The sequence below is a fragment of the Acomys russatus genome, chromosome 13 (genome assembly GCF_903995435.1).
Source record: "Acomys russatus chromosome 13, mAcoRus1.1, whole genome shotgun sequence".
Taxonomy (NCBI): domain Eukaryota; kingdom Metazoa; phylum Chordata; class Mammalia; order Rodentia; family Muridae; genus Acomys; species Acomys russatus.
The window spans coordinates 71,031,002-71,055,924 of NC_067149.1; the positions used below are offsets into that span (position 1 = coordinate 71,031,002).

Consider the following 24,923-nt stretch of genomic DNA (forward strand, 5'->3'; position numbering starts at 1 on the left):
CAGTATGGACCATAATATTTGCCCATCTTGCTGGCACCATGGGCCAGGGCCAGAGCAAAAGAGATGTGTGTCTACTTTAAACAAAAACATACTACAAATGTTTCTACAGCAAAATACATATAATTCTACTGGTGGTTTAGTTATTCATTATTTATTTATTTATTTATTCTGGTTTTTCAAGACAGTTTTCCTGTGTAGCCTTGGCTGTCCTAGAACTTGTTTGGTAGACCAGCTGCCCTTACATTTAGAAATCCACCTGCCTTTGCCTTCCAAGTGCTGGGGTTAAAAGCATGCACCACGACAGACCATGACAGCTAGCATTTTCTGCTGATTTATAATACAGTTGAAATACAAGTTGAGGTTGGGCAAAGATGGGACTAGTATAGTTAGGTACTTTAAAGCCTCAGCATCAAGGACTTTTGCTAATATCAAACTGCCACCACAACAGTTAGACTATCCCAGCACTCGGGAGGCAAAGGCAGGTGGACCTCTGTGAGTTTGAGGCCAGCCTGGTCTAACCTCCCTTCTTTAGTAAATCACAGGATTAATCTGCCTTGCAGTCAGCAAGTTGGGTCTGTGCAGAGAATAGATCTATTAAAAGTACCAGAATGCTAGAGAGATAACTCAATGCTGGAGATACTCATTGTGGGCTGGAGAGATGGCTCAGTAGTTGGGAGCACTGACTGTTCTTCCGGAGGACCTGGGTTCAATTTCCAGCATCCACATGGCAGCTCACAACTGTCTGTAACTCCAAAATCTGACAACCGCAGACATATAATGCACATAAAATAAAAATAAATAATTTTTTTTTAAAGGAGTACTCATTGCTCTTGTAGAGAAACAGTATTCAGACCCCACAACAACATGGCGGCTCACAACTGTCTGTGACTTCCCTTCCAGATCTGACAACCTCTTATGGCATCTGCAGTCACTGCACATACATGATGGATGCACTTACACTCAGGAAAAACATAAATAAAAATAAGCAAAGAATTTTTAAGTTGAGTCAGGTGAATATATAGCTTAAGATGATTTAGCGCACCAGAGTCAAAGCATACCTTTGCAGCCACCAGGAGACCGATAGGGATTCACTAATAACCTCCCTCCACGTGCACATCCTCTCACAGACCCTCGACTACTAATAAATGGCTGAGCAGGTCTGGGAAACATACTTGTCGGTGCTGGGTAAAAGGCAAAGCCGCCACTGCTTATTTGAACAGTTCCATCAGGATGGTAACCTGAAGCTTTAGAGAAAACAATTCAGAGTCCAAGAGTTAAATGGTAACAAAGGCCCAATATTACCAGTGTATATATATATATATTCCTAACATATATTTTCTCCCTTTAAAAACATACTTATGATACATGAGCGTATATAAGAAGCAGAATGTTACTCAGTCATACTGGCCAGTGAGGGATGGGGTGAGGGACCACACAACAGTTCAGATGTAATATCATGGAACTCTGTAAAAATGTTAAAACTGATGCCAGGCATGGTGATGTGTCCTCTAGCTGTAGTGCTTGGGAGGCAGAGGCAGGTGACTCTCTAGGTCTAAGACCATACTACTGTTCTGCCCGACAAGCTCCTGCTCCACTGCAGCTACATAGTGGGTTATTTTCATGTTATAAACACTTTACCACAAATAAAAGTGTTAAGCTAAATATTCCAGATCAAGGAGTAAAAGAAAATTAATTCTAATTTTTTCTTTAAAGGGAAAGAAAGGGTCTTGAGCTTGTTATACAGCCAAGGCTAATCATGAACTTCTTCTAATCTTGCTGTCTCCAACTGCCAAGTGCTAGAATTATAGTCGTCATCCATCATGCCTGGTTTAGGCCAGTGCTGAAGATGAAACCTAGGGCTCCTTGCACATCAGATGAGCGCTTTATAGCTGAGCTACATCCCCAGGCTTGGATTCCAATCTTACTAGATAGAATTCCAAGTTGATAAGGCCCATGACCAAAGTATCGCTGTGTAAAGTGCCTTATGCTTCAGCAGCATGGCCACAACAGAGTGAGCGCCCCACAGTGCAATCTAGGATCCCCAGCGAACACACTACATCACTGAAGGAAGCTCTCAGCCCCGGTTCATCTGCTCAGCACTAAGGGTGCCAACACTGCAAACCTACCACTGCTTCTGTATTGAGAAGGAAGGCCATACATACATACATACATACATACATACATACATACATACATACATACATACAAACAATTTTTAGAAGGAAGGTTGCCTATCCTTTCATCATTCAAAACAGTTCTTTTAAAGATTTATTATTTATATAGTGTTCTGCCTGCTTGTATGCCTGTCCACCAGAAGAGGGCACCAGATCGTACTATAGATGTTTGTGAGTCACCATGTGGCTGTTGGGAATTGAGTCAGTACCTTTGGAAGAGCAACCAGTGCTCTTAACCTCTGAGCCATCTCTCCAGCCCCTCAAAACAGTTTTAAAATGGAAATGGGCCCATTCTTTGAGCCAACAGTACAACAGCATTATTTTATTTATCTCCTCCCACAGCCTTTATTTTCTGCAAAAGCCATCATCTGTATTTGAGGGTAACGATGCAGCACAACAGCTTCAAAATCTTCACCAGAACATCTAGGGGGCCTGGTCTGGCTCAGCCACTGTCTAGGTAACCAAAGCAACTGGACTTAAAAATAAGAGCCAGCAAAACTAAAGCAGCCACTGAAGTTCCACTCTTCAAAGTTCAATTGGGGGACTGGAGAGATGGTTCAGCAGGTGGGAGCACATGTGGCTCTTTCAGAGGACATCAGGCTGGAATTCCAGCTCAAGGAGATCAGGTGCCCTCTTATGGCCTCCATACACATGTGGCATACACACACACATAAATAAAAACAGATCTTGAGAACAATAGTTCAAGATGCTGGAGAGATAACTGAACAGTTAAGAGCACGTGTTTCCCTTGCAGAGCACCCATGTGACGGCTCACTCTCATCCAGTTCCAGGGGATCTGATGCCTTTTAATGACTTCTGAGGCTACCTAGCACACATGTAGTACACAGGCATACATACAAACAAAACACTCATAAACTTAAAAAACAAGTCTTAGAAAAAATTCAAGGGCTAGGAGCAGTAGCACATATCTTTAATCCCAGCACTTGGAAGAAAGAAGCAAGTATATCTCTATGAGCCCAAGCCCAGCCTGGTCTACAGTGCAAGTTCCAGGATAGACAACCAGGGCAACAAGGAGAAACCCTGACTTGGAAAAACAAATAAAACAATCAAACAACAACAACAACAAACCTCAAAGGTTAAGTTGGTGGGTAAACTTGATTAACAGAGGAAAAGACAGCAAGAACTTCTCAGCACTAGAGGCATGTGAAGAGATAATGCTTACAGCTACAGGGCCACTACAGGCTGCTTACCTAACAAGCTGCTACCTCTGTCTTCTCCGGGAAAGGACTGAGTTGGCATGTGGTGCACATACAGAAGTATATGCAGGGCTCTTACCAGTATCTGGAGGCTGGGCTGGCTGATCTATGTGTACAGCTTGCAGCTGACACTGGGAGACTGTCTGTGTACTCGATGAAGTAAAGTTTTGACTGTAGCCAGGTGAATAAGAGGATTCTTTCATTTCTTGTTCTCTCCGTGGAGGCAGAGGTGCGTTAACATTAAATACCTTAGAAGGAAGAGCACACACAGCCACTGGGTATGGTTCAGAGGAGATGCCTCACTAACTGTACAACTCTACCAGATTCTAAGGCTTTGCATGGGCAGACATTTCTCTAAAGACAACAAACAACTAGTAAGCACATGAAAGCCTGATCATCACTAGTCATCAGGAAATGTGAACCCAATCACTATGAGAGAGAGCGTCATGCCCACTGTTGAGAGATGGAGGACAGAAGTAGACAAGGAGGGGGTGAGGCCAGACCCTCCTTACTGTGGAGAGACAGGGACGTGCACTGTGGGGGTCACATGGTGGCTCCTTGTGAAGGTAACTACCAACCTACCAGTTCCACATCTAGGTCTTCTCCCAAAAGTGAAAGTCAAGACTTGAACAGGTATGACCTTATTAACACTATTCCTAGAGTAAAATGTCAAAAAACCTAAATGAAATGAGACACATACTTTAGCTATTAGTCAGCCATAAAGAGAATGAAAATATGATAGATACTACATATCAAAAACACTATGCTAAGTTGTAAAGGTAACTTTTATTCTCCTTTCTCAATTGTTGTCTGGGAGGCTAATGGCCTCCATCTGATAACCTAGGCCTAGTCCTGGAAGTTTCTAGCCTATGTACAATGTAATCTAGGCCTACAATGTTTTAGCCTCTGAGACTTACTGTTTAATCAGCTCACCCTTACTTGTTCTTCCTGAGCTCAGGGCTGGCTGGTTCACCTCAGCTCTTCTGATTCAAACTCCTCTCCCAGCTGACTTACTTACTCTGACTTCTCTCTCAGCCTAGAATTGCTCTGCTTGGCCTCAAACTAACTCAGCCATCGGCTCTAATTTGGCTTCTTCTCATTTTCTGGCCTGTTCTGTCTTCACCTGAGCTCTCTCTCTGCAATCCATCTCTCTATTACTGTCCTGATAAAAACTGCCTCCTCTCTCTGAAAAACTGCCTCTTAAGTAGTTTCCCTTTCCTCTCTCTTCTTGTGAGAATTGTGTGTATCCTATTCTGTCAAATCTTCTCTGATTTGTCTCCTTTTCTGCCACTCAAATAGAGATCATTTTCAAACGTGGGTGTTTCCTTCTACAAACTAACTTTACCTTTGTTTGTGATTAAAGGTGTGTACCACCATGCCTGCATCTAAGCTTTTCTTTACCTGATACTTGCTCTATACCTGGCTGGCCTCGAACTCGCCTCTGTCTCCTGGATGAAAGGTGTGTCTGTATTCCAGGCAGACTGAGCAGACCTAGGAGGTCTTTGAATGTGATCTCTTGCCAGTACAGCCACGTTCTGAATTAACATTCCTTTACACTAAGTGAAACTAACAAGCTACAAAACAATTGGGGGCAGATTAGACGGCTCACTGGGTAAAGATTCTTGCTGAGCAAGCTTAGTGACCTGAGTTAATCCACATAAACCAACTTCATAAAATTGTCCTGTGAGCCCCACATGCATGCTATATCATGTGCACCTGCTCTGCACAGGCTAATAGTAAATAATATTGTTCCTTTTGAAAACATGGTTTCACTTCTACTAGAATAATTAACTTCATAGGGGGCAGAAATAGAGCAGAGGCTCAGAGGATACGTATTGGGGCTTATGATCGAGTGAGTGTTCTCTACTTTGCTCTCTGTTGCTGTGACTATCAAAACAAAACAAAACTCAGACCAATGTTTGATGTATTTATTTATTTAGGTTTTTCCAGACAGGGTTTCTCTGTGTAGCCCCGGCTGTCCTGGACTCGTTTTGTAGACCAGGCTGGCCTCGAACTCACAGCGGGGCCACCTGCCTCTGCCTTCTAAGTGCTGAGATTAAATACCTGGTCACCACCACCCAGCTGTTTTGCTTTTCATTTCTATAACTCTGGTGAATAAAAATAGTGCCTGACACCAGGCCGTGGTGACACACACCTTTAATCCCAGCACTTGGCCAGCCTGGTCTACAGAGCAAGTTCAAGGATAGCCAGAGCTACTACACAGAGAAACCCTGGTGGGGCGGGGCGGGATGGATATATATATATATATATATATATATGTATATATATATATATATATATATATATATATATATATATATATATATATATATAGAGAGAGAGAGAGAGAGAGAGAGAGAGAGAGAGAGAGAGAGAGAGAGAGCGCGCGCGCGCGCGCCTGAGGCCAGCATACCTTTAATCCCAGCACTTTGAGTTCAAAGCCAGTCTGGTCTACAGAGTTTCAGGCTAGCCAGGGTTACATAGGGAGACCTTGTCTCCAAAACAAAACAAACAAGAAACAAGCACCAAAAATCCTGTCTCAAAACAAACAAAAAATAGCACCTAGCTGAATTTCTGTGAGTTCAAGGTCAGCCTGGTCTACATGGTGAATTGCAGGACAGCCAGAGTTATAAAGTGAGACCCTGTTTTCAAAACAAAATATGTTGACTTGTTTCTTAAATTCTATTTTATTTGGGGTATTGAAGCCTCTACTTCCCTTCCACTAGCCCCTTAACCCTGGATAGGAGAAAGAATGTTAGTTGGGAGAGGGGTGCAGACCCCTTTTATTTCTCCTGTTTAGGGTCAACTGGATACTTTTGGGGCAATAACAATCTCTGTCAAAAGCAAATGCAGCCAACAGTTTCCTTGGAGCCACTGTGTTGAAGTTTCTCTCCATCTGCAACATCAGTCTCTGGTCTCTCCAAACTGTTACACGCCCCATGCCACTACCACATGCCACCTTCTCTCTACTCGCTCTCCTATTTATCTTCCTCAGAGTCCTAGACCAAACCCTTCCTGAGGCAGGCTGTTAACAACTGGCACAAAACAGTTATCAGCTGGGGACAAAGTAAAGTCCAAACTAAAATCCCACACTTGGGAGTAAAACAAAAACATAATTACATAACATAACCGAGTTTACAAAGAAACCAAAATGTCCATTACAAAAACAGAACAAAACAAAAAGCCTGGTACGTGCTTTTTAAAGAGCTGAGAGATGGCTCAGCTTTTAAGAGATGGTACTGTTCTAATGCCTGTGGCCTCTGAAGGCATCTGTGCTCACATGTACATACCCACACAGACACATATACATAATTACAAATAAAAACAAACATTTAAAAATAAATAGTGCCTGGCTCTCCGACCTCCTGCTTAGAAAAATGAATGAATGAGAACCTGTTTGAACTGATCAGGCTTCAAAGAGGGAAAGCAGATGGAGCCATCAACAAAGGGGCACTATGACAAAACCACACAAGACATGCCCAGTGGACTAGTCTGGCAGGTTAGACAGGGCCTCAGTGGGGAATGTCAGGTGAGGGAGTCTACCTCATCATGTGATGAACCACTGTCTGCTCTTGATCAGGCAAAAGAAAAACAAGTTTGCGTGGCAATATTAAAGACAGCCCAGCCAAAACAGGAGGCCCATGAATTCCTGTACTGGGCCTGCAGCTCTCCATTGCTCGCCCACTACACTAACACTAAGGTCCTGTGTGAAGCAGGAATGGAATAGTTTTCTCTCCCCAAAAAATACAAATCTAGTGTCCATTATCTTTTCTCTCTTTTTTAAAGTTTGTTTTTAATGTGTGTGTGAATGTTTGCTTTCATGTATGATATGTGTAACATGTGTGTGGCTGCTACACACAAAGGCCAGAAAAGGGTGGGGGTCCCCTATAAGTGGAGCTACAGACAGCTGCAAGCCACTGTGTAGGTACCGGAAACCAAATCTGGGTCCTCTACAAGAGCAGCAAGTGCTCTTAACCACTGAACCCACCTCCAGCTCTGCAATATTACTTTTTAAGTTATACAATTTGTTGAGGAATACACATTCAGAGCACACACACAAATCTGAACAAACCCAAACCTCTATGAACCAGAAAGAGTCTAAAGCAAAATTAAATGAATGTTTCAATAGTGACAGAATTCGGATATACATCCTCTTAGTTCAGGTTATGCAAGCAGGACCCTCAGTAATGCAGTATCAGTGATGATTAGTAATAAGCATAACTGTTATCAAAACAGTGAGTTGTGTTAATGCCCGGCTGGTGCTCTGGGGAGGCCCAGGGTAGTTTCTCTGGGGCTGGATGCGGAGGCCTTTCCAGTTCGCTTCATCTCGTAGGCGGCCAGAGCTGATGGCTCAGGTAACAGGATTGAAAGAGAAAGGAGGGAAGGGGAAAAGAGCCCAAAATTTCTTCTCTAGGGACTGGCTGTACTGCGGCTGAGGAGAATTTAAACTGACCACAAATTTCCTATGGCTGAGGCTGTAAAAGCAGCTTCTGGCTAGAAACTGCACGGGGTCGTAAAAGGAGGCTCTTTGATCTGTAGACAAGCCTCCTTGTGGGAGATCTCGTCAACTAGTGTAAACTTAGGCTGGGTAAAAAGTCCTGGGTCTGCTAACTTATTTGTGAATCCACAGAGAAGTAAGAAATAAGAGATAGAAAATAAACCACTCACACACATACATTCAAGAGAAAAGGTAGATGGAATTAGGCATCTTGACTTCAACTGAAGTCAGGTTTCCCAATGTTCAGCACATACATTCAAGAGAAAAGGATCAAGAGAAGAGGTGGATGAAGTCAGACATAACTTCAACTGAAGTTAAGCTGCTCAATTCTCCCCCACGATTATTGTAGAAGACCGTACTTATGCTTCTGAGAAAAGGGAGTTACCTCATAGTCAAAGGAGTACAATTAATCACAAAAACAGATGAATTCTAAAATATAACAGGTTACATGCTTTAAGTCTAAACATTTCTTATCTATGTATCCACTACGTAAAGTTCATAGTGAGTTCAGAACGACGAAGGCTGACAGGGTCTGAGGCTAATAAGGCCTGGAACCTACAATAGCACACGACCTATCAATTAAACCTACAATAGCACACAACCTATCAATTAAACGGACCTGACTGTGCATTGTTCAGCTATCTCTTAGTTAGCTATGGGCCCAGGACAGGAATTTTTACCCGTCTTTCATTCTAAGAAACAGAGTAAACTCAGACATATCTAGGTAGCTTCATTCCACTTAGGTCATGAGAAGTTTAAACAAACTTGCCCATATTTATGGTGAAAATACCAGGATTTGTGGTGCTATCTGCAGTGGAGTCTTATCTGAAGCCACAAATCTGCTAGTAGGCTATCCTTAACGAGGCATCTGGAGGTCCAAAAGGTATTTATTGCAGCCATAAACTAACTTTAACTTTTAAAACTATTTGAATCAAATCAGGAATTCCATAATCAGGGATTAATTCATCTGAATAACAAATAGTACATCTTCAATAAGATCTTGTAGGAAGTTTGCTCAATCAGAGCTGGTCAGTGCCCAGAAAATAAAAATTCACATAAATGCCAGATGTATTTACTTTTGGTTTTTTGAGTCAGGGTTTCTCTGTATAATCTTAGCTATCCTGGACTCACTTTGTAGACCAAGCTGGCCTTAGACTCACAGTGATCCACCTGCCTCTGCCTCCCTGGGTGCTGGGATTAAAGGCATGCCCAGCTCTAATGCCAGATTTTAGAGAGATGCAGCAAAGCACAACTGGCAGGGTAGTCAGAGATTGGAGGCAATTCTGGGGTACATCACAATACAGACCTTGCAAATATCAGATCACCTCCAGAGATCTCTCATGCCTACTGGACTTCCCCAAATCAATGGCTCCTGACAGCATGTCAGAGGCTGGAAGCAGTTTGGGGGTGCATCTGGTATAAGACCTTGCAAACAGCAGATCACCTCCTAGACAGCCCACATGCCTAGTGAGCTCCCTTAACAAGGTGCCTCTTGGCAGTGTTTACAGCCCACGTTCCTTTTGTGGGGAGGGAAGTACTGGGGACCAATCACACACATTTTCACAAGGGTCCTAAGCTTTGCCTGTTAATTTTCAGAGAGGAAATAAGGGTCTGATAAAAAATACTCCTTGAACAAACCCCTCTTAAGAGTTAGGCCCCATGTCCAGCAGTAAATGGCCAACACAAAACAAACTCACCAGCACCTATGAAGGTTCTCTGTCTCATGTTAAGTCAGGACATTTTGTTTTTAACCTTGCATGTCCTTGTATATATACTATGGCTTCCAGTTTTTGGATTATTATGAATTCCTGTGTGTGGAAACATGTGCATCTCTGTGTCTATATCCGTTTCTTGTGCTTTTTCTTGTTTGGTGTTTTGTCATATTCCAATTTATTTGTTTGGTTTTGTTTTTTTTTTCCCCTTAGACACTGTTTTCGAAAGAGACAGATTGAATGGGAGGGAGTAACTGGAAATAACAAGGGGAAGGAAAACAATAATCAGAATATATTGTATGGCGGGAGGGGGGGAAACTTTCCTTTTTTTTCTTTTTTAGTTTTTTGAGACAGGGTTTCTCTGTGTATCCCTGGCTGTCCTGGAACTCACTCTGTAGACCAGGCTGCCCTCAAACTCAGAGATCCGCTTTCCTCTGCTTCCAGTGCTCTGCCACCAGTGCCTAGTTGGGGGGGGGGGGGGATTGCAGCAGGGGGAGAAGGATGACAACTATTGTCAATAAAAGAAAAAAAGACTTCTTGAAAATTCTGGAGGTTGTAGAACTAATACTCTGTCACAGTTTTTCCGGTGGACAAATTTAAACACCAGAAACCCAAATAAGAGCAACATAAGACAAACTTTTCACCCAGTATCAAAAATAGGTGTGAGAGAAAGTACAGGCCTTCAGCAGCTCTTCCAACACTCACTGTCTGCACAGCCTGAAGGGGCGCTGTGCTGATGGCTGCCGCGCCTCCACATGCAGGAGGTACCTGGACGCCCTCTGATAGGGCAGGAGAGGCTGGCGTGCAGGGGGCCACCGCCATCTGTGGAGAAGAAGTGCAGCATCAGCCATACTTCACACATCAGGAGGATAACGTGCACTAAGCCCCAAGCGGACACATGTCAGCAAGTCCTGTAGGGTGACATGGGAACACAGGAATGCCGAGAGCAGCGTTTGCTTACAATTTCAAATCTGGGCTGCTGAGGATGCACACCAGCGTTTGCTTTGATAGAGTGCTGACACAGTGAGTGCCACACAAGGGGCTCTTAACTTCCTACCAGCACCAAGGGCTCTTCAAGCCCTGAATTGCTTTTTCACAACTATTAATCTAATATTACTCCAAATATATGAAAAGACTGAGCTTAAGACAGGAGATGTTTTCTTCAAGGCTGTCAAATACAAATAGTCAAAACACTAAGAATATAACATTTATACAATTCCTGATTGTGTCATGGTTCTTCTTGCTATAGGTAATCTATTGTATACATGTGTAATAATATAAATGTAAATGTAAAAGAAATTTTTAAAAAAGCAAGAAAAATTTGGGGGTTAGTTAGTTCCTTAGTGTTAATTCTTTATTTAAACAATATTGACTAAAAAAACAAAAAAAACAAAAACAATGTTGATCTAATTTAAGTAATCCTTAACTATAAAACCAAATTAATATGACTAAAACCCAATTCCAACCAGATTATAAAGTAGACGACTATAGGTGACTTGGTTTTTTAAAAAAAAAAAAACACTTTTCTTTGTCATAAAGAAGTCAACTATCTTAATTTAAAGTAAGTGAGCATGAGCACTGCAAAGACAAATGTTTTCTTACATTCTATAATGAATTCTCATTGATTAGTTCACCTCAAAAATCTAACCTAGCTGGGCACAGTGGTGCACACCTGTAATCCTAGCACTCTGGAAAACAGGTGGATTACTGTGAGTTCAAGGCCAGGCTGATCTACATAGGGAATCCAAGACACCAAGGCTACACAGAGAAACCCTGTCTCGAAAAAACAAACAGGAAAACAAGAAAAAAAACTACAACCCCAGCCCAATAGTTATTAAATTGCCCCCATGTCTACCTAGCTCAAGGATTTGTTCAAAGAGCAAAGGTTGAAATTTAGAACTATACACACAAATGTCATGCTGCCAAAATGCTTTTGATAAGATGAGCCAGAAAGACTGTGACCCATTACAACCCAGTCAGTGCTGGTGACACTATACAAACCAAACCTTCAGTGATGTCACACTTTCTCTGAATCCTACCTAAAGATCTTCTTTTCTATATATTAAAAATGCCATCAGGAAACCTAATACTTTGCTAATTTTATAGATTTACTTTGATTATTTTTAAATCTATGTATGTGTGAATCTGTGTTTGTGTGCTTGAGGGCAAGTGCCCATGGAAGCAAAATGCCTCAGATTCCCTGAGGCTAGAGCTGCAGGTAGCTGTGAGCTGCCAGATGTGCGTGCTAGGACTTAATACTCAAGTCCTCTCCAAAAATCAGTACACGTTCTTAATCGCTGAGCCGTCTCTCCAGCCCTGTATGCTACTGGTTAAAATAAATTAATAAGTTGACTAAACTGGGCCATATTCTCCTACAATCCCAACACTTGAGAAAAAGAAGTTTAAAAAAATCAGGAATTCAAGGTCAGCCTGAGCTACAGGGGTCATCTCAAAAAATTGTAATAGGCAATCTAGAGAGATGGCTCAGCAATTAAGAAACCTTATACATATGAAATAACATGAATAAATCTGTAAAAATTTTAAAATAATTTGAACTATATAATTACTTCTTTGGGCAAGATATGCACTGTTAAATCTACATATGAGATAAAGCCACAATAGTGACCTGTGTATGTCCTAGAACCACAACATCTACAGAAAGTAATATACTAATAAATACAAATATTTAAGTCCATCAATCATTCCATTAATTCATAAGCTCATTCTGCTATTCTTTGAAACAACAAAGAAATTAAGACCATGGATCTCATTACCTCAGGGGTCTCTGAGGTCATGAACTCTGTGTCAGATGCCGAAGAAGCCTGATCAGTAGTAACCAAGCAAGCATTAGAGCTACACGTAGGTGGAGAAGCAGCAGCCTAGACACAGGAAGATGGAAAGCACTGTCAACACACTGTGTTCATTTCATTATCCTGGGCCCTGGACTTCCTGATGTGTTACTTTTACCAGCACTCAGCGATGTCTATGCTAAATGTATTACATATATTAATACATGAATCATAAACCTGTGTCGCAAGCACAATTACCTTCATTTAGTGACATCAAGAAAAAACAAAGAAGTTAGATGGTGATGGTGCACACCTTTCATCCCAGCACTTGGGAGGCTGAGGCCTGAAGACCTCTGAGTTCAAGGCCAGCCTAACCTGTCAACAGAGCAAGTTCCAGGACAGCCAGGGCTATACAGAAAAACCCTGTCTCGAAAAACCTTGTCTCAAATAAAAAATGAAAAATAAGCCAGGTGGTAGTGATGGTGGTGTACGCCTTTAATCCCAGCACTGTGGAAGCAGAAGCACAGGTAGGCACATCTCTGACTTTGAGGCCAGCCTGGTCTACAGAGTGAGTTCCAAGACAGCCAGTTCTACACAGAGAAACCTTGTTTCGAAAACAAACAAGAAGGAAATGAAGAGGAGGGTGGAAGAGGAGGAAGAGGAGGAGGAGAAGAAGAAGAAACAGAAACAACAGCAGCATAGAAAGGTGAAGTAATCTGCCTCAAATAAGTTTCAATAGCAGAACACTTAGATTCACACATTGCTGACCAAGATTCTTGGCCCTAAAAAATCTGATGCCAGATCTGGAATGTGGCTGATACTTCACAGTCCATGCTAAGAAGCTAGGCACAGGTCTAATTAGGCTTCTAGTTGAAAGTCTTCCTGCATTACAGAGGTAGGCAGAAGGATTAAAAAGGATGGACAAGCTCTACACAGATCAAAACAGTAAGGGAAAATTAAGAGTTAGAAGCAGATATAAAATCAAAACTAGGAACAAGCACAAAAGAAACCAAGCCTATGACAACTTAACAATAAAACAACAAAAGCAGTTCAGGAGGAAGTCTATAGCACAAATGGATACTGGAATGTAAGAGACACCTAAAGAATCTAGCAGTACTGATAGCCAAGTGCTTATGTATCCAATCTGCACCCCAATACTTCTCTGAGGGTCTCAGAAGCTCCAGTAGTATCACAGGTGAAGATGCATTCAATGCCCAGCACCACAATGGGGGGAAAACATTTTACTTAACAACAACAAAATCTTTACATTAGTCTTCATTTATAAGTTGCAATCACTCTTGCCTCCAAATTACCACTTCAAGTAGAGTGGCCAGAAGCAGCTTTACGTACTGGTGAATAAATGGGTGCTTGAGACCAGTGGTCCTAAAGATAGGTAGCAGACTCACCTAGAAGGTTATTAAAAGCACAAATGCTACTGGGCATGCTAGCACAGGCCAGTACTCAAACACTCCTGAGGCAGGAGGATCACAGGTTCTAAACCACCCTAGGCTACAAAGTGAGTTCAAGATAAGCCTGGGCTATAGCGAGAGACTTTCTCTCTCTCTCTCTCTCTCTCTCTCTCTCTCTCTCTCTCTCTCTCTCTCTCTCTCTCTCTCTCGATAGGGTTTCTCTTGTAGCCTTGGCTGTCCTGGCCTCACTTTGTAGACCCGGCTGACCTCGAACTTCTGCCTCCCAAGTGCTGGGATTACAGGCGTGTGCCCACACACACAATTCTTACCAAGAACAACAACTTTTACCAAAGTAAGAAGTCCTCCCCTTGAAGCAAAGAAGAATGTAAGGCAAATTAATCCAGAACATACCTGTAATGGCTCTTGAAGAAAATCACTTTGACTGGACAAGTTTTGTTCTGCAGATACTATAGAGACTAGAAGAAGCCAATGAAGGGGAGAGGAGAAGAGTTAACACACATCAACTTGACAAGACAAGGTTTACTCTTTACAAAGCAAGTGTCAGCTGGAAGAAACAGGTTCCTATTACAACTCTGAAGAGTAGACTGGACACAAGTCAGAAACACTAAGTCCACATGTGGTATGTGGTGGTGCTTTAAGGTTATATGGTAAAGGCAGCATTCCAAAGCTTCCAGAAGAAAAGAACTATGACTTTTAAAAGATTACTGGGACAATAATGTGGGAGGCAAAGCCTAAGCCACTGTGAGCTGTCACTGATACACATAATCTACACAGTAAGTCTTCCCTGGTCACGTTTGGTTGGTTCCCCCTGTACTCACACTACTAATATAATTTTCACAGTCACAGCTTTCCGTTTGGTTTCCCTCATTATCCTCAGTCACATCTGTTGACTACTCTGCCTCACTCAGCAGCGCTGTGAACTGCTCTCCTTGTCTCACCCAGCATGTGTCGCAGCATCAGGCGTTAGAGGTGTAACTCCATGCTTACCACAACTGGGCAATAGCTCTGATCATGTCATTCTTTACCTAAGAGAAATTATCACGGAGCCAGAAGCCTAAGCTTTGAAGCATCACACCAGTTTTAGATTCCAGCACCATCACGAGTTACCATGGCATTCACTGTTCTAAATATAATCAAGGTAATCTGGTCAGCTAGGACCCAAAAGTGTCCACACTAGTTTACAGTTCAAAGGTCAAGTAGGCTCTACTCAGAAATCATGATCTCAAGAAGAGTATGGGTAATTGGTAAAGCAGCTTTTAGGCATTTCTACTTGCCCATCTGAGGACTTTCCTCTAGCAATGTAGACATGCTACTGAAGGGTACTTATGTCCTATGTATCTTTATCCCTGAGTAACTTTACTGACCGGTGGGTAGAGCTAGACTTAAGCTATCTGAAGCAAATGACTCAGAAAACAAGTAACTTAGCGCTAACACTGTTTTAAGTCTTTAGAATTATTGTGCTGCAACTGGGTTACCTGGAGAAGCTGAAGACGGCTGCGATGATGAAGTTGCACTTGAGGGTTGGTCAACGTCTAGAGCAGACGCCTAAAGATGAGAACATAGACAGTGAGAAGAGACGCAGACGACTCTAAAGCAATTAAGTTGTTCACTGTGTGTAATATGAATAAATTAATAAAAGAAAGAAAAAACCTTGTTCACTTGTTATTACTAAAAGTGCTAGCTAAAGTTGCAGGCATCTAGCTAATCCCTACCTTGTAATGTTAACAAATTACTCTTATGTAAGAAAGTCAAGCGTCTGGGCTGGTGAGACGGCTCAGTGGTTAAGAGCACTGGCTGCTCTTTCAGAGGACCTGGATTCAACTCTCAGCACCCACGTGGCAGCTCACAGCTGTTTGTAATTCAGTTCCTGGGGATCTCACACCCTCACATAGACATACTTACAAGCAAAACACCAATTCACATAACAATAAATAAATAAATACTCAAAACTAAACCCTAAAGTTACTATGGAACCTCAAGATTGGGTCAAACATTAAAACTAGGACAGGATTCTAACATGCACTCCTGATCTCAGTCTTTTGTTTTGTTTTGTTTTTTTGTTTTTCGAGACAGGGTTTCTCTGTGCAGCCTTGGCTGTTTTGGACAGCATCGCTTTATAAACCAGGCTGGCCTCGAACTCACAGAGATCCATCTGCCTCTGCATCAAGTGCTGGGATTGCAGGTGTGCACCAGCACCATCCAGCTTTGAGCTCAGCCTTAAACATAAAATGTTAGTCTTAAGTATATAGTCTAGTTAGAAATTAAATTTTCATTATACCTAACAAAAAAGAAAGTCTACTTATTTTCATCTCAACTACTTACTGGTTCACGCTAAGAAACATTTTATGATGAGAAACTGTTCTCTTCTCATGTCTGTGTATCTGAGTTCTCTCAAGAAAAACCTCCTGATTGTGCTGACCTAAACTAGAAATTTGCAGAAAACACCTTAGTTCTTTCATTTATCTTGAAATAAAATGAAAGATAACCAAATTATCTTTCACTTTACAAAGTAGAGGGTGTGAAATTAAAGAACTTGACGGGCGTTACACAGCTGGAAAGAAATAGGACTAGTGTTTATTCCCAGGCCTAAATCCAAAGCTCAGTCACATCTCCTTTATTAACATTTATTTTGTTTACTTGAGTAGTCAGGCTTCGGTAATATAATACTGTTCTGAAATTCTCTAAGAGTCTATGTGACATGATTTAATTAAACACAGTTTCCCATGATGAATTGGTTGTACATGCCTTTAATCCCAGCAGCAGGGAGGCAGAAGCAACTCAAGGCCAGTCTGGTCTACACTGAGAGTATGAGCCTAGCAGGGCTACACAGTAAGACTCCGTCTTAAAGAGGAAAAAAGTCTTTTACACAATTTAGCATTTAGCTCTTGATTTAGCACAAGTTTCCAATTTCCATAGCTTTGATGGTAGGTGATTAGTGTCTCATAATTATTTAGGCAGCAGGAACTGAAAACCCAACCACCACGTGGGTTCTCAGTTTGGGGAGTTCGTCTGGTGCTATGTATTATAATGCTAATTGCTGACTCCCAATATCTGGTTGCTGCACAGACAAGCACATTCTTATGTATATCTTTTTTTGTTGTGTAAATATCCATCTACCTAATTCAAAGTTAATTGGTTAATAAAGTTGCTGAAGCCTGTGACTAGGCAGATAAGAGAGTGGCAGAGCTTAGATTTCCAGGCTTCAGGTCAGAGAGAGACCACAAGGTGAGGTGAGAAAGGAAGCAGAAGTGGCGGGAGAAGAGAAAGCTGCCCCGTGGGGCAGTGCTGACCATGAGCACATGCCCATGAGGGCTGGCCTGATGGAGGAGAAGCAGCCCAGACAGGAACGACTAAGGCAGGTAACATGGGATGTGGAGCTGGGAAATAGCAAAACAGCTTAGAGGCTTGAAACCTACTGTGCTTTAAAACGTTTATAAATCTAAGAAGTCTCTGTCTCAATAATTTGGGAACTAGCCAGGATAGAAAAGCCCTCTAGAGTTTAATATCCTTCCACAATAACCGAGGATCCATAGCAGCCCTAACACTTAAACACATAATAATTTTTGATGTTTAAGTAATTTACACACAACAAACTTAGGAAGTGAAGACAACTATTCTTTTCACATTAAGAATAATAACAGCCGGGCTGTGGCAGTGCACGCCTTTAATCCCAGCACTCAGGAAGCAGACGCAGGTGGATTGCTGTGAGTTCGAAGCCAGCCTGGTCTACAAAGTGAGTACCGGACAGCCCAGGCCTATACCGAGAAAGCCTGTCATGAAAAACAAAATGAAACAAAAATAGTAATGACAACAGAGCAGAAAGTGAAATAACTTGCCCTGATAACTAGGAAACTGCAGAACCATGACACCATTCTGCACAATAGGATCTAGAGTCCCTTTTTTTTTTTTTTTAAAAGATTGCTTTTTTTATTTTAAAGTTTTATTTATTAGGTAGGTATACAATGTTCTGCCTGCATGTGTGCCTGCCCACCAGAAGAGGGCACCAGATCTCATCATAGATGGCTGTGAGCCACTATGTGGTTGCTGGGAATTGAACTCAGGACCTCTGGAAAAGCAGCCAGTGCTCTTAACCTCTGAGCCATCTCTTCAGCCCCAGGATCTAGATTCTTAACAATTCCACCACAATGTTTCATATACAAGTTACTAGTTCCACAAATATAACTTAAGATTCATTTTTAAAATTGCTCATAAAGTCAGGCACAGTGGTGTGTGCCTATAATCCCAGCACTTGAGAGGCAGAGGCAGGCGGATCGCTGTGAATTTGAGACCAGGCTGGTCTACAAAGTGAGTGCAGGACATCCAAGGCTACACAGAGAAACCCTGTCTCAGGGGTCGAAATTGCTCATAGGCAAGATGTATGGCATGAAATTTATGGGAATAACTAACGATTTCCTGATTGAATTAATGTGCAGTCCACAGGCAGGAGTTCCTTCCTGACACTGTACCCCCTGTCATATCATGACTTAGGGCTGTAGGGAACAGAGGCCCTAGACAGGGAATACTATTATTGTTTTGATAAATGGATTTGTTACCAAACTGCCTTCTAAATAATTATTTATACCCACAGATTAGTACTATTTTCAACCTTGGTCAGAGATGTTTTTTGCAGCGGGCAACAGTCAATGCAGAAACTCAAAACTGGTCCAAGTGTTCAGAGTGACTGCTGAATGCTCAGCTCTAAAGGGGACATTGATATCAACTCCGTCAAAGCTCAGGGAGTATCCCAGAGAGCACAGAAAGAGCACAAGACCCAGAGGAGGGGGAGGACTGCAGGAAGTGTTCTTTTCTGGACATGACACAACCCTTGCACTCATGCACTCACAGAAGCTTTGGTGGCCTACAGAGGACTATGCCCGTCAGTCCCCAGGATGGACAAGACAGGGCTCTGCCCCTAGCTGAAGAGCTCAGCAGCTGACAGCTGCTAGAGGCGTGAGGGGTGGGGAGGTACAGCATGGGGCATGGGGCATGCGTCACTTCTCTTCAGAGCTATGGCTGTTAGTAGACCATTTGCTCTGGCAAACGGATAAATGGGCCCACACTCACACATATGCAGACAGCACGCTGTGATTCACATCGGGCCTGGTGGTGCACACCTGTAATCCCAACAGAGAGGCAGAGGCAGGTGGATCCCCGTGAGGCCAGCCTGGTCTACAAAGTGAGTCTAGGACAGCCAAGGCTACACAAAGAAACTCTGTCTTGAAAAAAAGAAAAAAGAAAAGAAAAGAAAGAAAGAAAGGAAGGAAGGAAGGAGAATATGAAGGTGGGAAGTAGGAATTTGAACTGGATATGATCAAGATTCACTCTGCATGTACAAAATTGTCAAAGAACAAAAAATAAAATCAAAATAAAACAGCTCATACTTGCATAAAGTTACAAGTTCCTTGAATCTGGGTCATAAGGTCCTGCAGTTTTTCTTCCCTCAATACTGGACCCTTTGGAAAGGGAGAGGAAGAGTCTACAGACTGAGGCACGGGCTGAGGCACCTACAGGACAAACCATCAGCAAGGTTACACTAAGTAAGTTTTCACATAAACCTATTTTCTAATTAATTTCAGTTTTCCCCTTTCAAAACATCTTTAATGAAAATCTTTCTAAACATACAGCAGTCTTTCTAAAAGGACATAGAATAAAGGAACTTCCTTAAAATGCTTCATTATAGTTATTACCATTTGTTCTCTGGGATAAGAAAGCCACTGAGTACAACACATATCAACGGTATGTTTCTCATCAATGCAAAAATTACTATTACCACATTAGATATGCATCCCACTTTAAAGATGCAAATAATTTCAAAGACATTAAAATATTTATAAATATATATACATATATATCCACATGCAATATACACACAATAGAATTGAGGAAGTGCTCTGTAGAGGAATTTTAATCCAGAACATGGCTGCTCTGGAAAGAGACCACATCCAGAGACCTTCTTGGTCTGTGTGATCCGCCTTTAATCTCAGGAGACAGACAAGCAGATCTCTTAAGTTCAAGGCCAGCCTGGTCCAGAACAAGTTTCAGGTAAAGAAAAGTTTATGTCCAGGTGTGGTGGTACATGCCTTTAATCCTAGCACTCAGAGGCAGAGGCATGCAGATCTCTGAGGTGTAGTCAGTGCTTTTCAGGCAGTTCAGTTGAGTCAGTAAGTTGAGAGGCAGTGCAGCAGAACTGAGTTTGTGGCAGTTCAGAGGCAGGTTTTACCAGAACAGTTTTACAAAGACAAGTTGCAGAGAGAAAAGGCTAGACACAGGAGAAGACAGAATGAGGCAGGGAATGAGGAGGAGCCAGGTTAGAACAGATTGCCAGAGTTAGTTTAAGGCCAAACAGAACTATTCAGTCAAAGCCGGGAGAAAAGCTGGATAGAATCAGTCAGCTTGGAGAGGAGTTTGACCCACAATAGCTGAGTTGAACCAGCCAGCCAGAGCTCAGAAAAGAGACAGAAAGGGTGAGCTAATTCAGCAGTAAGTCTTAGAGGCTGAAAACATTGTAGGCCTAGGTTAGATTGTACAGAGGCTAGAAGCTTCCAGGAGTAGGCCTAGATTAGCAAATAGAGGCAGTAAGTTTCCAATTAATCAGGAGTATAAAAGTTACTTTTATAGTACTTTATTATATTTAATTAAAAATTATACCCTTGGAGCCAGATATGGTGGTGCACACCTGTGTTCCCAGCACTCAGGGAGGCAGAGGCAGGTGGATCTCTGTGAATTCAAGGCCAGCCTGGTCTACAAAGTGAGTCCAGGACAGCCAAGGCTACACAGAGAATCCCTGTCTCAATTTTTTAAAAAAAGTATACTCTTGGATGCTTATGCTGTTTAAAAGTTCTCATGATAAATTGCTAGACATCCTGAGTTTACCTTAATTAACAATTTACAGTTCTTTATCTAACTGTGTATGGGTGTTTTGTCTGCATGTGTATGTGTACCATTGCCTGCAGGTTAGAAGGCATCAGATATCCAGAACTGAAGTTACATGTGTTGTAAGTGCCGTAAGGATGCTGGGAATCAAATTCCAGTCTCCTTGGGAAGAGCAGCCAGTGAGTGCTCTTAACCACTGAGCCATCTCTCGAGTCATTAGCCATATTCGTTATAGCTAAGATCAGCTGTACACAGGAGAGTTCCTCTGACTGAAAGAACCTACAACTTCAATATAATGCTGCCTGTGTCATAAAAGTAAACTCAGTACATTTAGACCTTTACAACTAAACATGCCTGGTTTTCAGTATCACTCAACAAATAACATGAGATCAATATTCTAGTATGTAAAGTTCAAATATCTAGTGGATTTTCAAATTAGAGGAGCTGTAGGAGGGGTTGTTTTTGTTTTTCTATTAGTTTTGCTTTTTGGAGTTCCCCTTCCCCTCCTCCCTTTTTAAAATAGCCTCTCACTATGTAGCACTAATGGGTATGGGAGGAACTTGCTATATGTAGAGCAGGCTAGCCTCAAACTCAAATTAGAGTTTTGTTTTGTTTTAAACATCTTTATTAGGGTATTAAACTGGGTTTTTAAATATACTTCTCAAATATAACAATCATACAATTAATATTAGATATTTTAAGTTATTAAGCTGTGGTTGCCAAATTTCTACAAGGACAGGAATAAGAGAAAAAGACATTAGTACTTGGAAAGAAGAAAATGAGAGGAAAAAAAGTCAGGACTTGAAGAGAGGAAAACAAGGAAAAGAAAAGGGAAAAAGCTAGGAATGGTGGCACACGCATCCAATCTCAACACTTAGGAGGCAGAGGCAGGGAGATTTCTATGAGTTCTAAGGCCAGACTGGTCTATATACTATATTCTAAGCCAGCTACAGATGCATAATGAGATCTTGTATCAAAAACAAAAGTAAAACCCAGGCAGGGTGACATACACCTTTAATCCCAGCACTGTAGAGGCAGAGGCTGGCAGATCTCTGTGAGTTCAAGGCCAGTCTGATCTACAAATCGAGTTCCAGGATAGCCAGGGCTATTACATAGAAAAACCCTGTCTCAAAAAACCAAAACCAACCAACCAAACAACAACAAAAGGCAAAGAACTCTAAAATTCTCTATAAGGCAGCATTAAGAGTTAGTTTGTTTATAAAACACAATGCTTTGGTCTCTCCAAAGAAAATGGTTCTTTACACTATTAGATGACCAAAGACTTGATCAGAAAGTTCCTGGCTAAAAAAGCAGGTAATTAAAGGACAGCTACTCAGCTGGGGTAGAAAGCCTTGGGAATTCATTTTAGCAAACAAACTGATGACATGTTTGCTTTATGAGCAATAGGAAGTCATTTATAATTTAGGAACAAGCAATACTAGCATAATTACATCCAAGGTCACTCCACATACACCTCATATCCTGAGAGAGGTTTATGGAAAACATACTGAGGCACAAGAAATGGACTCACATCTTTCGGTTCTGCATTTAACTTCCTGGGCAGAACCTTGTCATTTGGTGAGAGGCCTGCTGAAGCTGCTGCCCACGGCTTTAGAGAAATCTCTGACTGTGGGACTGAGGAGTGCTTCTGGTTCTCAGAACTGTTTTCCCAAGATACTGGAGTCCCAGACTGTGTTGGAGCCTGTTCTCTGCTCACAGGAGTGGTCTGGGATCTGCTGCCGCTCTGCCCACTCTGCACAGATACAGTCCAGGAGCCAGGAGGTCGCTTCTTTGAGTCTTGTTCTTTCTGTGGCTGAACCACCCATGGCTTTGGCATACCCTGTATGTCCTGCTGTTCTTGAGGGCTGCCCACTTTGGACTTTGGGGTCTCTGGCTGGCACTGACTGACCGGTGCCACAGAAATCTGCTGCTTCTGCTCTTCCTGCAACGCTGACCTGAGCTTCCCCTGTTTTGAGGAAACCACAAGCTTCGATACCTTCTGGGAATTAAGGGAAGACCCCCAGGAGTCCCAGGACCCCTGCTTCTTCTCTTGACCGTCTGGTTCTGAAAGCACATCCCAGCATTTGAGGAGACTTGGCTTCCTAACAAGATCTGCTTCCCAAGAGTGTTCCTCGGTTTTTTGTTTTCTTGGATAATTTTCTTCTGTCTTATAGCGTCTGTTAAGAAACTAAGCCAAAAAAATAAACAGGCTTCAGTCTTAAAATGCAGACTTTGAATGTAATGTTCAACTCTATTAGTATTCCTGTGTCCATCAGTCTCATAGGGAGCTCTTGTTCTTTCCCTACTTGAAGAAACTGCCCTATTTTTGTATCTACCCTTTCTTCTCAATTAATAGAAATGTTGACTCTGACACATCAAGAGTAGACTTCAGTGACCCAGTTAAGACTAGAAGAAACTACATGGTATGGTACCACTCTTATGTAGTGCCTTGGTACAGGGACTGAGCCTGAGGGTTTCTCCTCATACCTTCCCCATCCTTCAAACTCACAGCCATGACAGTTCACCTATAGAGCGTTGTGCTGGTTATTGTATGCCTCCCCAGGCCCCAGGGCTTCTCTATCCTGCTCACATATCTATTATTCTGTGCATCTGGTTCTCTGATTCTTTCAGCTTCCACAAATTTCAATGTCACTTTAAAAGAATAAACACTCTTTTCTTCTACCAATACAAATTCTGATAACAAAATTCTATACATCCTTAAAGTCTAACATAAGGTTTAAAACAGCAATAGTAATGCTGAAGAGATTACTGTATATCAGAACAGCCCCTTTAGCTCTCACATAACACCATGAAGCAGATGTGGTCTTCTTCTTCACTCTGCAGATGATAACAACAATCCAGCCTGACACTAAGCTAATCAAGGGCAAGGCAGGCTTCAGATTCAGTCAGTCTGCCCCCGCCTCAGACTCTAATCCACAAGTAACAGAAAGCTGAGAACAACCCCACAAAGGCGCTGATCACTTCTTACCTCCTGTGGTTGTATCTCTGGCTGGACAACTTCCATAAGAGATTCTGGGAAGATAAAATTATAAATATATGATTCTAAGTTTTTAACCTGATTATAGCTATAATTCATTCTAGCAGTGAATTTCAAAGGACTCAAAAGAATTAATACAATTAAATATATTCATAGCAGGAGTATTTCACCGAGTGCTTATTGGTCAGAAGAATGTGGAAGGCCTGGTTTTGTAGCTCAGTGATAGAGCATTTGAACAGCATACACAAGGCCTGGGGTTTGACCTCTAGCAGGAAGGAAGGAAGGAAGGAAGGAAGGAAGGAAGGAAGGAAGGAAGGAAGGAAGGGGGTTGGGTTCTAAGGATAACTGTAATTCACGCTAGAATTTCTCCTATATGAGGTATTTATTAAAATCAGGACAGGGTCTCACTCTGGTGGCCCAGACTGCCTTGGTTCTCTGAGAACTGGATTTAAGTGTGGACCATCATATCCAGTTAGTAACCCTTTGTCTGGTTTTTGTTAGTTTGGTTTGTTTTTGGTTTTTTTGGGTTTCTGTATAGCCCTGACTGTCCAAGAACTCACTCTACAGATCAGGCTGGTCTCAACTATCTCCCTCTACCCACAAACAGCCTTATTAAAACTGCAATTACAATTAATCTTACAAGGACAAAACAGTAATCTCAGCTTGAAACAGCCTCTGCCAAAGCGTACTACACAGGAGCATTAAGAAAGGAAGACATAGAAGCCCTGAACTTAGGGTTAAGCTGCAGTAAGACTGGGATGTAGCTTAGTTAGTTGGTTTTGCCTAGCATGCACCAAGCACTGGGTTCCTCAGTATGGTTCCTAATACAGCATAAAGTAGGCAACTGAGTACAAGCTTTTAATTCTAGTACTGGGGAAGCAGAGGCAGGAGGATCGAAACTTCAATGTCATCTCAAGTTATATAGTAATTCTAAGGCCAGCTTGGGCTACATTATACCCTGCAAATAAAAACAATTTTTTAATTTTAAAAAGAGAAAGAAGGTTGTAAATAACTAATCAAGCAATATATTTCATTTTCTTTCTTTCTTTCTTCTTCTTCTTCTTTTTTCTTTTTTGGTTGTTTTTTGTTTTGTTTGTTTTGTTTGCAGAAAGGGTCTCTCTGTTTAACAGCCCTTGCTATCCTGGAACTGATTTTGTAGAAATGGCTGGCCTCGAACTCAGAGATCTACCTGCCTCTGCCTCTGCCTCCGCCTCCGCCGTGCTAGGATTAAA

General features: G+C 41.9%; 1 protein-coding gene across 1 annotated transcript in view; it reads right to left on the reverse strand.

Annotated features, from left to right (window-relative positions):
* Caprin2 (caprin family member 2) overlaps positions 1-24,923 on the reverse strand; it is a 50,249-nt gene that overhangs the window by 4,228 nt on the left and 21,098 nt on the right. The window contains exons 8-16 of the mRNA XM_051155630.1: positions 23,683-23,726; positions 22,225-22,881; positions 19,202-19,324; positions 15,296-15,365; positions 14,211-14,275; positions 12,376-12,480; positions 10,307-10,423; positions 3,471-3,639; positions 1,059-1,244 (exon numbers count right to left, since the gene is read on the reverse strand). Of these exons, the coding sequence (XP_051011587.1) occupies positions 1,059-1,244; positions 3,471-3,639; positions 10,307-10,423; positions 12,376-12,480; positions 14,211-14,275; positions 15,296-15,365; positions 19,202-19,324; positions 22,225-22,881; positions 23,683-23,726 (1,536 nt within the window). The remainder of the gene's footprint in view (positions 1-1,058; positions 1,245-3,470; positions 3,640-10,306; positions 10,424-12,375; positions 12,481-14,210; positions 14,276-15,295; positions 15,366-19,201; positions 19,325-22,224; positions 22,882-23,682; positions 23,727-24,923) is intronic.